Below are 15,102 nucleotides of genomic sequence, written 5' to 3' on the forward strand. Positions count from 1 at the left end.
TCAGCTGAACAGCCCTCTTGCAAAAGCATTTTTTTCTGCAACTGATGCATGTACCGAAATCATCAACAACCAAACATTTACATGTCAGACAAGAGAGAGCGTGGCTATGACTTAAAATCCATGTAGTTTTTAATTCAAAGATTACCGGCGTTATCAAGCTAACCAAGGCTAACACATGTAGCAGGCTGCGATGCGTATGATTCATCTAAAAAGCTGTTCCAGTAAAAAAGATTGATTTATATACAGAGCTGAAATATACAGTTAGCTGTCATTACAGAACATCCTTTAACAATCACAGCCAGGTGAACACGGTTATCCACAGTCTGGGGATACACAAATGGTTGTTCTCTAAAATGAAATAGAAATTCCTCTGTCTCTCCAGAATGAAATATCTGCACTGGAAAGCGATGAACTACCTGCACTGGAAATGAGGAAAGGCTGACCAGTATTAGTCCTACACAGCTTTTCCTTCTTCTTTGCATTGCTGTTTTGTGTCAGTACTTGGTGACTTGACCCTCTGTTGCACAACAAGCACTTAAACCAAAAAATGTTAATTTTGTTTCCTTCTTCACCTCATGTCGCTGCCACTGACATGGCAACGCCGAGAGCCAAAGAAATTCTGGTCTGGGCATTAGGAGCAGCTTATCTTCTGAATGAAACGAAACAAGTGCAAACACAAGTACACAGAAAGGATTCACTAATCGCCTCTCTTGCAAGGCTCAGCATGTGAACTAAAACATATAGTGGCAGCAGTTGTCTTTAGAAACCATTTTATGTTCTGGACTTGCTGAGAAGAGTGGCATTCAGAAGTAAATACTGGAACTAATAGCACTTGAAATTGCAACCAGTTTTCAAAGGTACCACAGGTACACTATCTGCTGCTGCAAGTCTGTCACTAGCGTAATGCTGAGATTCTCCCATGTCATCTCTGGGGCTGTGGTTCCAGAAAAGTATGAATTTCTCTGGATTTGTTTCTTCAGTCACAAAATCTTGATACCATACCTTCCCTTATACTGTGAGGCTGAATGGATAAACAAGACCCAGTAGACCTACTACATGGAGATTTTAAAAAAGCCTTTGATGAGGTTCCACGCCTACAGTGGTGGAAAAACAAAGTTGTCACAGGACTGGGGAAGAGGTTATTTTATGGATTTGCTAAAAGGTTACAAGATACAAAAGTTATGGCTGTTTAAAAGGCAGGAAGGAAAGAGCACACCATAATGGTAATTTTTCAGGAGAGAGAACAGTCAGCAGTGGGGCTTGGTGGGGCCAGTTCTAGTCAGTATCTTCATCAACGAGCTGGAGAAAAGGGCGCCCATGCAGTGAAGGTAACACTAAACTGCTCCAGGTAGTTACATGACGTACAGAAGGCAAATAAAGCCAGAAGGAGCTCATAAAAGGGTACCAAATGAGCTTCTACAGATAAACACAAGATGGTACGTCTAGAGAAAAATAGTCTTAACCAGGCGAACGTGGTGCTGAATTGGCATCTAGCAGCTATCTTGGAGTCATCCTTGATGGTTCTCTGAAATCATCTGCTTAGTGCGCAGGGGCAGCCAAAAAAAGCAAACGAAATGGTGGGCATCAGCTGGAGCGGTACTGAGAACAAACCAGCATCGTTTTGCCACTACTTAAACCCTTGGCCCACGCCTCTTCTTCAGTGCAGTGCATGGTTCTGGCTTCCAGATGTCCAGAAGAATGTAGTGAAGTTACAAAAGTTGCAGAAGAGGTCAACTAAAATGACGAAGGCAGTGGAGTATCTAACTTACATGAGAAATATAAAAATACGGGAACTCAGCTTGGAGGGTGAGGAGGATACAACCAAGACTCGTAAAAGCAACTCAGTATTGCACTAAATTCTGTAATACAAGAACCAGTGGCACTCACTAAAATGAGAGGTCAGTTTAAAAGCGGTAAAAGTACTTCTTTATACAGGGAATGGTAAAACTCTGCAATCTGTTGCCACAGGTGCTTATGGAGGCTGATTGTACCAGGAAATTCAAAAGAGAGAAGAAAAATTAATGGCAACATGAATGAATACTAAAGGCTGGGACAAACTCTTTAACATCCTTAATCCAACTGCAGAAGTACGAGGAATGCAAACAGCAGATAGCAACCAAGCTTATGCGCTCTTCCGAAACAACAGCTCTTTACTGTAACTTGTCAGAGATAAAATGCTGGGCTCGAACGACTGCCTGACCCAAGAAGGTGGTTTTTATGCCCTTATGTTCCTTTCGCACAGCTGTTATTACAGTACTCTGTCCAGGGTAAAACTGCAAAGCAAGTAATTGTTTTTGTGGTTCCTTTTTTTGACTATTAAGGCACACTTTGTCATCTTGCTCATTTTCCATTGTCCTGTGCAAAAACATAGTCAGCACTATTATTTACAGTTATCAAACACGCGGCATGAAAGACTGAGAAATAGCGTAAGACAAGCCAGTTGACCACAAAACAGGGTTTTTTTTGAAGAATAGAGATGCAAATCAGTGTCACCCTGATGATTATGAGCAATTCTAAAACAAGCAGATATTAACAATGTTATATGAAATAACTGCCATGCCTGTTTTTTCAGTCTATCCTTCTTGTAGAAATCTAATTTATTTTCTTCTTTTCCCTTTTTACAGACTCCACACTGGGCTAATCCCAAAGTTCATCCAACATTCAAATGTTCAGCCAGTTTGGCTTCCATCAGAAGAGGCCATTTCATACACTTACTGATGATTTGAAGTAGTCAAAAAACACGAATCGTACTTCAAAAATTAGAAAGAATGGCCTAAAGTACAGTGGACTTCAATTAGTTCTTTTGCCTTCTGTTTTCTGAGCCTGTGTGGTTCCTTTTGATCCTATTTCCTCAAGAAACATGAAGTCCCCAAACTGAAGAGTTCTGTTTGTGTTAGGGAAAACCGAAATTGTCATTACTTTTTATTCAAGAGTTGCGGCCTTAAGAAAAATACCAGATGTTGAAAAAAGATATGACATAATGGGAAGTACTGGTAATAATGGGATAGAAACAAGTGAAACGTGGCTGGGTCTCAAGCTTGACTCTGAATTCTGGCCAGAATTTTCATAGCTAATAGAAGTAATCAGACATAGTTTTCAATCCATCCATTCATGCAGACAAAGCAAGCTGTGAAACTTGAGTGGGCAGCCAGATGTCCTCTGAATTTTGTAGCTTCGTCTCAAACTTGTTTCCAGCATGATACTGGGAGAGCGAGGGAAAGGGAAATAGTTGATGTCAGCTACAAAGGCCAACGGTTTGGACGATCCTCTCGTCTGATAGATGAATAGGTTCTAGCACTCCGTGTCTGAACGTGTTTCAGTGTTTTTCAAGAGTTTTCAGATAATCTACAGCACTATGTGTTTACCTCCCTTGTCACAGTTGTCAGGGTTAGTGTCACACTGGATGTTCCTGCAGCTTCACACACCTTCTCAGTGGGTCATCACTTTTCAGTGGCAGTAGTGGGGTGATGAAATTCCTTTCCCTCCTCTTCCACAGGAACCATTACTTCATTCCCTGGAAAAGACTCTGTTTCCTGCTCTGGATAGTGCATTGCCAGTTCCTCCTCCATGTTTTCCTGGGCATCAACATTACCTTCACATCCTCTAGCAGCACAGTTCTTGCTGCTAGGCACTTCTGAAATGGACCCCACAATAACAGTGTCGGCCTTCATGATGTATATTTTTTCTGAGGAAGGAAAAAAGTAGTGCTGAGCATAGTTAACAACCACTGCTGACCCTAGAGATGGCTCCTTTTCATGCAAAATTTTTATTTGGTACTCAGTTTTTCTTTCCTGCGGGCCCCCGCTCCTTTTTTTTAATCAGAGGCGTGCAGATCAAACCCATCACTGTGAAACCACAGAATTCACTAACCCACTAAAGCTTTTGGAATTCACACAGTATGAGTTGTCTATCTCATTTTTTATTTATAAGGTCCTTTTAATTTTGAAATCAAAGCACTGAACATATTAAGTGACAAAGAAGGCCTGCACATTTTGTACTACACTGTCTGGTTTCAGACATCTGTCAAGGGCATTTTAGTTCAAGCAGATCTAGCTCCCACGCGACGAAGCCACTGCGCTATAGCTAGGACTACAGGAGAGAGACAAAGTAGAAAAGGCAGCAAGAGGTTCACAAGAGTCTGTTAGAAGAAGAAATTAACTGGGATCTGGGTATTAGTTTCTTTCCAGCGGTGAGTCAACTACCAAATTTTCTGTGATAGACTTTAACATTGTGTCCAACTTGTTGACCCTACCTCTTTACAAAAGGTAAGTAAGGCCTTTGCTATGGCTTGGACCCCTACATTTCATTCAGAAGGCTGCTGCAGATCAGACACTGTAGGTTATTGTTCACAATTGCTTGGAGATATTTGGGTACGGTAAATCCAATCCAAATCCCAAATAAGCCAAATCCACATTCATCCCAAGACCATCACCCACAGAAAAAACAGAAAGGTCATCTAGTAAGGGACGGTCAGCTCTAGTAATACCAAAAAAAAAAAAGAAATCCCTTCAAGTGACCTCAAAATTGGGGTTGGAAACATTGCCAGAGTGTCTCAGGTAACAATTCTCCCCCTGTGCGTAAGCTTCCTTGCCTGACCTTATCTCCTACACTGTGCCATGGTCAAAGACTTTTTGGGAACATATGGGAGATGCATTTCAAGCCGCTACTGTGAAAACGAGAGAAGAAAATGATAGCTTGAGACACATGAAGTGCAACTCTCATATATATTACAGTATCTTTTTCCAGCTGATGTATTTTGGATTTCAAATTTTTTCTGCAAATTTACATTTTCTGGAATGAAAAAGAGGAAGAAGAGCAAAGCATATTTTTGTCAGGTTCATAAGTGACCAAGGCAAATGTGAAGATAAGAAAGCATTACACTTGAATGAAAAGGTATACCAGAATTTGTGTGTCAAAGGTTCTGGAGATTCAGCCCCAGTCTTTGTTAGAAGCTTTGGACACTTTGCAGCTTACTAAGTATCTTAGAATGACATTATGTGCCCATGGTTGAAAAAAAAATGAAAAGACGGGGGAAAAAAAAAAAGATGACTCACCAATTCGATTATTTGTGTGGTCTCTCACTCGAGAATCGATAGAGCAGTCTGGGGCATTTCCATTGCTCTGTGTCACATCAGTCAGACTGAGATCAGGACTATATGCTTTTTCTGTGCTGGAGACCAAGTTATTGTTGGTTTCCAAAGGGAGGGTTCTCTCAATTAACTCCTTCTCTTCTGGCCCACTCTCAGTAGTCAGTATGATCTTCTGCCAACACAAAGAGGAGAGTAGAAGTGGGGTGAATGTAAAAATGACACCGTGAAGATTGCGATAGGTCTGCAGAATCTGGCTGTGGCAGCCAGAATAACACAATGTACTTCATAGCACCAGTCACAGGGAGTCAAAAATTCCAAAGTGCTGCTTTGAGCTAGGTTCCTGCGTCACTTAAGGTCATGTTTTAAAATAGCATTTCTAAGCTGAATTCAGCGATTTTTCAATGACGTTCGCAAGAGTGAACCTCACTTCCACTGAAATCCAGGTTCCTGGACTTGCTTGGATGCTTTGTCAAGTTACACTGCCTTGTCTGCAATTTAGATGCCGATGAACGTTTGTTAATCCACCTATCTGTCATTTTGACTTTTTGCCACAAGCCTGGTATTGCATGCTCTGTTGCAAAGCCTGCTGTGCCGTAACACAGCAGCAGCTCCGTTCCGGGGGGCTGAGGCTCAGCAGCACTTTTCAGCAAAGAGTGTAACATCAGTAAGAAAGAGAGATGCTGGAGGTAAAAACTTTAAGGGATTTGGTCAGAAGGAACTTTAGCAAGATATTTTTCATATTTAGTTGTGAGATAAGTATCAGAGGACAAACCTGTACAGATGTGTAGTCATATGGTGAGAGAGTCAAACAGTCAAAACTGAAAATATATGGTTTAACTTCCTCTTAGATTTTGCAAAGACCTACCACGCTCCTATGGAAGAACAAAACAAGCCAGAGGTTGAACTGGTTGAACTTCAAAATGGAATTGCCTCAGCAAAACCTCAGGTAGGAGAAATAAGCTCAGGCTAGCTATTATGTGAAGAATTAATTACAAAGAGTCCTTTCAAAGAAGAACCAGAATCTGAGCGAGGCTAAAGGTCCTGCATCATTAATTTTTGATGGTTCCGAGCTCTGTTTCTGTTTGCACAAGGTTGGAATGGGGAAAAAAAACCCCACATAGTAAGATTTTGGAATGTGCAGTTTAAAACTCGTGCTCGTGTCTGACTCACTATAAAAGCAAGAGTGGAAGCTCCCCACAACTCAGAAATTAGCAATGACAGACTGAAGTTATGACAGCTGATTGCAACCAGATTTATTGGAATAAGTAGTATCTTGTATGTGTGCAGATATACAACATTTAATAGCAAACTGATTAAAAGAAAAAAAAAAGTAACAGCCTAAAGAGTGTTTTAGCAGATATGGACATTTAAAGATAACAAGCCTGAGATGACAAAACTGAGAAGACTCAAGAGGATGAAAGTTGCTATAATTTCTCTGGAAGTGGGGGGATCGAACAGAGCTGTGATGATTTCAGCAGCTGAGGAACTCCTCTCTGTTGTTACCAGACTGACTGGTATTTGTCTTGTTCATCTGCAAACTCTACTGTTAAACCAGAAGCTGGTCCTGATGGAAAGTGTTCCAGACAAACAATACCCACTGTGCACCCATATTACAGTCGTGCCAAAGCAGCGGAGGCAGAAGAAGAGTATAAACCCCACTTGAGTGACTGGAGCAGTAAGATAAAATGGGACTGGCAGACAAAGTTCTTCCAGAAGGTAGAAAAGGTATGTTCATCCTCTGCTTTGGATCTTGTCCCACAGAATATAACATGAACGGCATAAGACCAAACCAAATACTCCCTTCACAAGCAAGATTGGCAGCACCACGTTATTTAACACCACATTAAACCTAAAACAAGACACGAAAGTTGCAAGTCCCAGCGCATCTCATCGCTGCACCCAGAGGATCATGCGTTGTAGAAGAAAGTCCAAACAAAAAGGCTGCGCTCTTTCACAGGATGTTTAAAAATATCATTCTTTACATTGGAAGGGAAAGTGATCTGTTTTGGAATATTGTTCACACTTACTGCGTATTTGTTCACTAGATCACAACCTGCAATAGAGAGAGGAAAATTTATCAGAAGAAAATTCACAGCAATCACAAGAATGTCAATTTTCTCTGAAATATCACCTAGCCATGTCCTAAACTACTTACTGCCCAACCCACTTGCGCTACGCTTTCCTTACCACCGAGGGCATGCTTGCATGACATGGCTGAGGTGAATTCGCAACATGTGGCTGCCAGGACTGTGAAGTCCTGCTCTCCCCAAAGCCCTCTGTGGCCAACCCTATCGCCCTCCCCACACCACAACTGGTATTTATCTAATGAAATGATGAACTGATTAAACTTTCTGGATAATCAGAAGACAGGCTTATTTTTTAAAAAAGTAAAAAAATGTTAATAACTTTCTACTGGATTAACAAATGGGATCAGTTCATTGTGTGGTCGGATGACTGTTAAGGGGATGGCATTTTATGCAAGGATGGAAGAACGGAACGCTGGGGAAAGAAGAGACGTGGGAAGGAGGGAGTGTACGGCATCCTCCTGCAGCACCGCGAGGCTAGACAGGCTCAGGCCGCCTAATCTCACCCTGACACGCAGCCACCTTTATTTTCAATGCATCAGCTCTACAATGCTGCACAGTAACCGTTTCTCTTGTGTAAGGCAAGTGAGGGAGCAAAAATTCCATTTTGAGAAAATTAAGCTGCGCACAAGAGGTGTTAAATCATATTCCTGAATAAACGAGTAGAAAAACCTCTGCTGTGTGCCAGTTAGGAGACTCCAACAGAACAGAATAGATCAGTCCGTGGAAGCGTTGAGAGGGAATTAGTTATCGGGCAAAACGCGCGTCCCCGAGGGGCTCCGTGCGGGCCGCGACGGCTGACGCAGGCTTTCGTCGGAACGTGCCTCCCGGGCTGAGCGCCCAGAGACGAAGGGGGCACTAACGCCCCCCTCCCCTGCGCGGGCACTAACGCCCCCCTCCCCTGCGCGGGCACTAACCCCCCCCCCCTGCGCGGGCACTAACCCCCCCCCCCCCCCCGCGCGGGCACTAACGCCCCCCCCCCCGCGCGGGCACTAACGCCCCCCCCCCGCGCGCGGGCACTAACCCCCCCCCGCCCCGCGCGGGCACTAACGCCCCCCCCCGCGCGGGCACTAACGCCCCCCTCCCCGCGCGGGCACTAACGCCCCCTCCCCGCGCGGGCACTAACGCCCCCCGCCCTGCGCGGGCACTAACGCCCCCCCCCCCCCCGCGCGGGCACTAACGCCCCCTCCCCGCGCGGGCACTAACGCCCCCCCCCCCCCCGCGCGGGCACTAACGCCCCCTCCCCGCGCGGGCACTAACGCCCCCCCCCCCTGCGCGGGCACTAACCCCCCCCCCCGCCCCGCGCGGGCACTAACGCCCCCCCCCCCGCGCGGGCACTAACCCCCCCCCGCCCTGCGCGGGCACTTACCCCCCCCCCGCCCTGCGCGGGCACTAACGCCCCCCCCCCCTGCGCGGGCACTAACGCCCCCCCCCCTGCGCGGGCACTAACGCCCCCTCCCCGCGCGGGCACTAACGCCCCCCCCCGCGCGGGCACTAACCCCCCCCCGCCCTGCGCGGGCACTAACGCCCCCCCCCCCTGCGCGGGCACTAACCCCCCCCCCCGCCCTGCGCGGGCACTAACGCCCCCCCCCCGCGCGGGCACTAACCCCCCCCCGCCCTGCGCGGGCACTAACGCCCCCCCCCGCGCGGGCACTAACCCCCCCCCGCCCTGCGCGGGCACTAACGCCCCCCCCCCCTGCGCGGGCACTAACCCCCCCCCCGCCCTGCGCGGGCACTAACGCCCCCCCCCCGCGCGGGCACTAACGCCCCCCTCCCCTGCGCGGGCACTAACGCCCCCCCCCCTGCGCGGGCACTAACGCCCCCTCCCCGCGCGGGCACTAACGCCCCCCCCCCCGCGCGGGCACTAACGCCCCCCCCCCCCCCCGCGCGGGCACTAACGCCCCCTCCCCCCGCGCGGGCACTAACCCCCCCCCCGCCCCGCGCGGGCACTAACGCCCCCCCGCCCCGCGCGGGCACTAACGCCCCCCCCCCGCGCGCGGGCACTAACGCCCCCCCCCCCGCGCGGACACACCGCCCGCCCGCTCCGGTGCCGCGGGAAAAAAGCGCCACCTAGTGGCTTCTCCCACCCGGAGCGTCACCTGCCCGCGCCGGACAGACAACAGGACGGGCCTTTTGCTTGCCAGCAGGTAACGTACATTTGCCATGGAAAAGTTCCACGTTTTAAATTAACATTCCATAAAATAAAATTTCATGCTCAAGCTATCCACTCATTCTTCAGACACATGGCTTACAATTCCTGGTCCATCAGTCACTCACCTTGAGATCTGAGCCCGGATTTGTGTGAAGTGACGGAATGCAGATGTGCTGATAAAAGAAACCATTCATTTAGCACAACTCATCACGGAGCACATAGGCTCTAACAGCTTCACCACACCCACAAGTCTGCAACGAACCTACAAGGTGCACATCCTGCTTTGTATAAACGAGGGAATGTGGTTCTGCAGGCACACCCCACATGTAACCCTAGACAAAGCTCCCGAGAGTCAGCATCCGTAAAAAATCACTCTTCCTCTCATGCTCAAAGTCCAACCCTATCCCTGGAAGCAACAAATACTCACAAAATACTTCAGGTCTTATTTAATATTAGTGTCTGGATTGAGAGAAGAAACCACTGGTCACCCTTTCCCCACCCAGCTTGTAGCATCTTCCTCCATGAATTCACAGCTGCTTCCATCTTTCTCTCAGGTTCTCCAACACACAGCAGGAACACTTTGCCTAGAACTCTTATCTGGCCCGCCTCCACCAGGCAGTAGTAAGCATTTTCTTCCTCAGTCACCTCCACAAAATTTTGGGATATTTGAGTTCCCAGTTGGCATATACTTGGAGATCAAAGAGCATGCTACGCCTTACAGCTTTAAAAACTCACGCTTTCCCTTGAGGATGAGGATCCGCTTCTTGCAAACCTTCCATTTCCAAAACAACAGCGTGCCCACAAGTAGTACTGTCACAGAGAGAACCACTCCCCAAAGAACTAGACCTACAGCAGATAACGCCCCCCCCCCGCGCGGGCACTAACCCCCCCCCGCCCTGCGCGGGCACTAACGCCCCCCCCCCCTGCGCGGGCACTAACCCCCCCCCCGCCCTGCGCGGGCACTAACGCCCCCCCCCCGCGCGGGCACTAACGCCCCCCTCCCCTGCGCGGGCACTAACGCCCCCCCCCCTGCGCGGGCACTAACGCCCCCTCCCCGCGCGGGCACTAACGCCCCCCCCCCCGCGCGGGCACTAACGCCCCCCCCCCCCCCCGCGCGGGCACTAACGCCCCCTCCCCCCGCGCGGGCACTAACCCCCCCCCGCCCCGCGCGGGCACTAACGCCCCCCCCGCCCCGCGCGGGCACTAACGCCCCCCCCCGCGCGCGGGCACTAACGCCCCCCCCCCGCGCGGACACACCGCCCGCCCGCTCCGGTGCCGCGGGAAAAAAGCGCCACCTAGTGGCTTCTCCCACCCGGAGCGTCACCTGCCCGCGCCGGACAGACAACAGGACGGGCCTTTTGCTTGCCAGCAGGTAACGTACATTTGCCATGGAAAAGTTCCACGTTTTAAATTAACATTCCATAAAATAAAATTTCATGCTCAAGCTATCCACTCATTCTTCAGACACATGGCTTACAATTCCTGGTCCATCAGTCACTCACCTTGAGATCTGAGCCCGGATTTGTGTGAAGTGACGGAATGCAGATGTGCTGATAAAAGAAACCATTCATTTAGCACAACTCATCACGGAGCACATAGGCTCTAACAGCTTCACCACACCCACAAGTCTGCAACGAACCTACAAGGTGCACATCCTGCTTTGTATAAACGAGGGAATGTGGTTCTGCAGGCACACCCCACATGTAACCCTAGACAAAGCTCCCGAGAGTCAGCATCCGTAAAAAATCACTCTTCCTCTCATGCTCAAAGTCCAACCCTATCCCTGGAAGCAACAAATACTCACAAAATACTTCAGGTCTTATTTAATATTAGTGTCTGGATTGAGAGAAGAAACCACTGGTCACCCTTTCCCCACCCAGCTTGTAGCATCTTCCTCCATGAATTCACAGCTGCTTCCATCTTTCTCTCAGGTTCTCCAACACACAGCAGGAACACTTTGCCTAGAACTCTTATCTGGCCCGCCTCCACCAGGCAGTAGTAAGCATTTTCTTCCTCAGTCACCTCCACAAAATTTTGGGATATTTGAGTTCCCAGTTGGCATATACTTGGAGATCAAAGAGCATGCTACGCCTTACAGCTTTAAAAACTCACGCTTTCCCTTGAGGATGAGGATCCGCTTCTTGCAAACCTTCCATTTCCAAAACAACAGCGTGCCCACAAGTAGTACTGTCACAGAGAGAACCACTCCCCAAAGAACTAGACCTACAGCAGAGAAGGGGAGTACAGGAAAGGCTAAGAAAAGGCAGAGGAGGAACTATCAGCAGACCTATATGTTTGGACATAGATCCAGGAACAATATTTCACAAGTTGTAGGGGATTTGCAGGAAACTCCCACATAAAAATTGCATTTACCAAATCAAACATGCTAGACAGAGTAAATGCTTTATCTTTGTTACCTCCTGCTGTCGTCTCTCCCTTGGCTGAGGTGGGAGAAGTGCCAACCGGAGCTTCCTTCTCAGGAGTTGAACGTAAAACAGTACTAGGAGTGGTCACCAGTTTCTCCTCAAACCTCCTTAGGTCAGAGTTATTTGATTCATTGCTGAATCTCATGGACAAAGTGCTTGGGGTGAGGTAGGTGGGCAATTGGTCCAGGCAAACCCGATCGTGTGTGGCATTTCCTTCGCTTAGCGCTACTTTGTTTAACTTGGCACAGCTAGGGAGTGGGAGAGAACAGTGTATCAGCGCTAGGGGAAACTGCCATGGTGTAAGATCGGAGAATTTTCCCTGTGACAAACACCCCTTTCGCCGTATTTGTACCCCCTGCTTTTATTCCTTTCAGTCAAAAAGTCATTAACCTTCTTCTCACCCCTGTGACATTAATTCTTGACCTGGATGCAAACCTGATACTCACACACGTGTGTAATCCCACCGTACTTAGTAAACTAAAAATGAGGCAAGAGGGATTCCGTCCTTCCTCCAGTACAGAGCTGTGCAACAGCTACAAAGAGAGCCCTGCCTAGCTCTGCACGTAGGCCCAAAGCCAGGCCATTGCCTCTAAAATAAATTTGCATACTTTGCACCAGAATTGGCAGGTGTCCCTTTTTGTCTTTTATTAACTTTAATTAGTTAGTCACTTTAAAGAACGATGGACTTACTTTGTGTGGGGCTTGCAGATGTCGGTGCTGGAGTTTTTATCAGAGAAGGTCCCAGAAGGGCACTTTTCGCAAGTAACATCATTTGTTGAAGTGCCTGAATAAAAATAATGACTGAGGACCGACCAACCAAAATGCATCAGGTCCAGGCCTATAGCCAAGCTCAGGAAAGGCAAGCTAGACAGGTAAGAAATCCTACCTCTGACTTTGACTCCAAAGCCAGGCTTGCAGATGGTGTGCTGCTGGCATCGTATGCAGGTGTTCAGAACAGGGGTTTGACAGAACAGGCCTGGCCGGCACTCGCACACGCGGCTAGAATTGAAGGAGCAGGGCTTTTTCTCCACGAGGTCAGATTCTGTGGGGAAGAAACAGATGTGGTAACAAAGGGTCACCCTGGAGGGAAAACACAAAGCAGGGGCCAAAGATGAGCAACATCAGTTCAAAGGCTCAGGAAGCAGAACGGGCTGCTGCCGCTCTTTGCAATGGCAACTTAAGTCATGAATAACTGGAGAAGCCTATAGACAATGGCCTGTAATATAAGACAGCAAGGATAAATCAGACTTGGATAGCTTTGGATGCAAGAATTTTTAGTTAGTCCCAGATCACACAGGAAGTGATACTGATTATGGGCAAGGTAGCATTCTGCTCTCAAATCAGTAACCAACGATGGATAATTTTGCTACTGGAAATTCTAAATGAATAAAATATAAATAAAGTGTAAATAAAATACATAGCGAGAATGTAACTGAGGTATGCGTGAGGGAAAGCAAACCTTTGGCGCATGACACGCAAGCGTCACATCGTGGCTTTTGGAATTCCTCATTCACATACTGTTCAGGCCCACATCTCATGCAGTCTTCATCTGGGTCCCTAGGACATGTTTTCTTTTTAACATAGCCTGGAGAAAGAGGAGCAAAACATGCAGAATACCTGTTCAGAATCACAGGAGACAACCATCCTGAAGTGTTCTTGTATGCTCATTTACCCATTAGACACGCTACCAACAGTCTTCCCTTTGTAGCTGTCACTTGGTGTCTCGCACATTTTTGCCTTTCCCATTCAAGTGTGAAGGGATCGCAGCTGTCCTGCTACAGCAACACTAGGCATGGTATTACCACTGTCAGCATGGATTGCTGCCGAATGGGCACACGGCAAGCCATTTGCTGACAGTTAGAAAAGACCACCATGTCTGCAGTGAGGGCAATATTGTCCTGACATCACTAAGTTCCCAGGCAATTGTTTTTAACATTTTCTTCTTGACCGTAGCAACCGAGTTCTGATATTTTGCTACCTAAGGCATGGCTTTTCCTTTCAAAAGCTGCCAGAATCACCAAGGCGCACATGGATTCAAGCAGGAACAACCCCATCTCCCACGTTCAGAATGGGATGTTATGAGATGGGACTTCCTGAGCTGTGCCCTACACGCCCCAGCAGGCTGGCAGTAGCTTGCTTTCTCAGCAGTCCTGCTAGTTTTACAGTTGCCTTGACAGTTGTGAGGAGGTCTGATTTTCCAGTGGTTTTCCTTTAAACAAACCAAATCACATATGTATGTCTTTCTGATGCTAGATGTATATGCTACACACTTTCTCTGCTCAACACTTCCAACTCACCTGCACTCATTGCTCACGGTTTGCAGGCACACTGCCCTGGATCTCACTGACGTCTGTGTATATGCAGCAGGCATGAAGTTGAGCAGCTGGCTGAATTTGATGACCTCTGGAGGTCTTTGCCAAACTTAAGCTATTCTATGACTCAATGTTTATGTCTGGCAACCATCTTCCAGTTAATAGCTTTTAAAAGCATCCACCTGTCAAGCTAGGGACAATAGCTGGCCAGGAGTATGGGAAAGGCTGGGACACCTGCCACTAGCGGTGTTGTTCCCCAGGGGTCTGTGCCGGGTCCAGTCCTGTTCAACATATTCATCAATGACCTGGATGATGAGATAGAGCGTCCCCTCCGCAAGTTCGCTGACGATACCGAGCAGGGAGGAGCGGCTGACGCACCAGAAGCTGTGCTGCCATCCAGCGAGGGCTGGGCAGGCTGGAGAGCTGGGCCCAGGGGAGCCTCATGGGATTCAGCAAGAGCCAGTGCAGGGTCCTGCCCCTTTGGGAGGAACAACCCCCCGCACCAGCACAGGCTGGGGGGGACCTGCTGGAGAGCGGCTCTGCTGAGAGGCCCTGGGGGTGCTGGGGGGCAGCGAGGTGACCCTGAGCCAGCACCGGGCCCTTGGGGCCAAGGGGGCCAGCGGTGCCCTGGGGTGCATGAAAAGCAGTGTGGCCAGCAGGGCGAGGGAGGTTCTCCTCCCCCTCTGCTCTGCCCTGGTGAGGCCACATCTGGGGGCTGTGTCCAGTCCTGGGCTCCCCAGTTTAAGGACAGGGAACTGCACGAGCAAGTCCAGCGAGAGCTACAGAGATGACCAGGGGACAGGAGCATCTCCCTTGTGAGGAAAGGCTGAGACACCTGGGTTTGTTCAGGCTGGACAAGAGAAGACTGAGGGGGGAATCTCATCAATGCTTATAAGTATCTGAAGGGCGGGTGTCAGGAGGATGGGGCCGGGCTCTTTTCAGTGGTGCCCAACGCCAGGCCAAGGGGCCACGGGCACAAGCTGGAACACGGGAAGTTCCCCCTGAACATGAGGACAAACCCCTTCCCTGTGCGGGTGC

The 15,102-nt window shown here is 48.7% G+C and overlaps 1 protein-coding gene across 2 annotated transcripts in view; it reads right to left on the bottom strand.

Moving 5' to 3' along the window:
- Positions 1–106: 106 nt before the first annotated feature.
- Positions 107–15,102, bottom strand: part of TNFRSF8 (TNF receptor superfamily member 8) — a 28,453-nt gene continuing 13,457 nt past the window's right edge. For both annotated transcript variants that reach the window (XM_075114007.1, XM_075114006.1), the window contains 9 exons: positions 13,212–13,337; positions 12,639–12,794; positions 12,443–12,536; positions 11,744–12,000; positions 11,439–11,549; positions 10,829–10,876; positions 7,118–7,143; positions 5,055–5,262; positions 107–3,685 (listed from right to left, as the gene is read on the bottom strand). In XM_075114007.1, the coding sequence (XP_074970108.1) occupies positions 3,441–3,685; positions 5,055–5,262; positions 7,118–7,143; positions 10,829–10,876; positions 11,439–11,549; positions 11,744–12,000; positions 12,443–12,536; positions 12,639–12,794; positions 13,212–13,337 (1,271 nt within the window). In that variant the 3' untranslated portion in view covers positions 107–3,440. The remainder of the gene's footprint in view (positions 3,686–5,054; positions 5,263–7,117; positions 7,144–10,828; positions 10,877–11,438; positions 11,550–11,743; positions 12,001–12,442; positions 12,537–12,638; positions 12,795–13,211; positions 13,338–15,102) is intronic.

Source organism: Phalacrocorax aristotelis, chromosome 19, assembly GCF_949628215.1.
Source record: "Phalacrocorax aristotelis chromosome 19, bGulAri2.1, whole genome shotgun sequence".
Classification (NCBI taxonomy): Eukaryota; Metazoa; Chordata; class Aves; order Suliformes; family Phalacrocoracidae; genus Phalacrocorax; species Phalacrocorax aristotelis.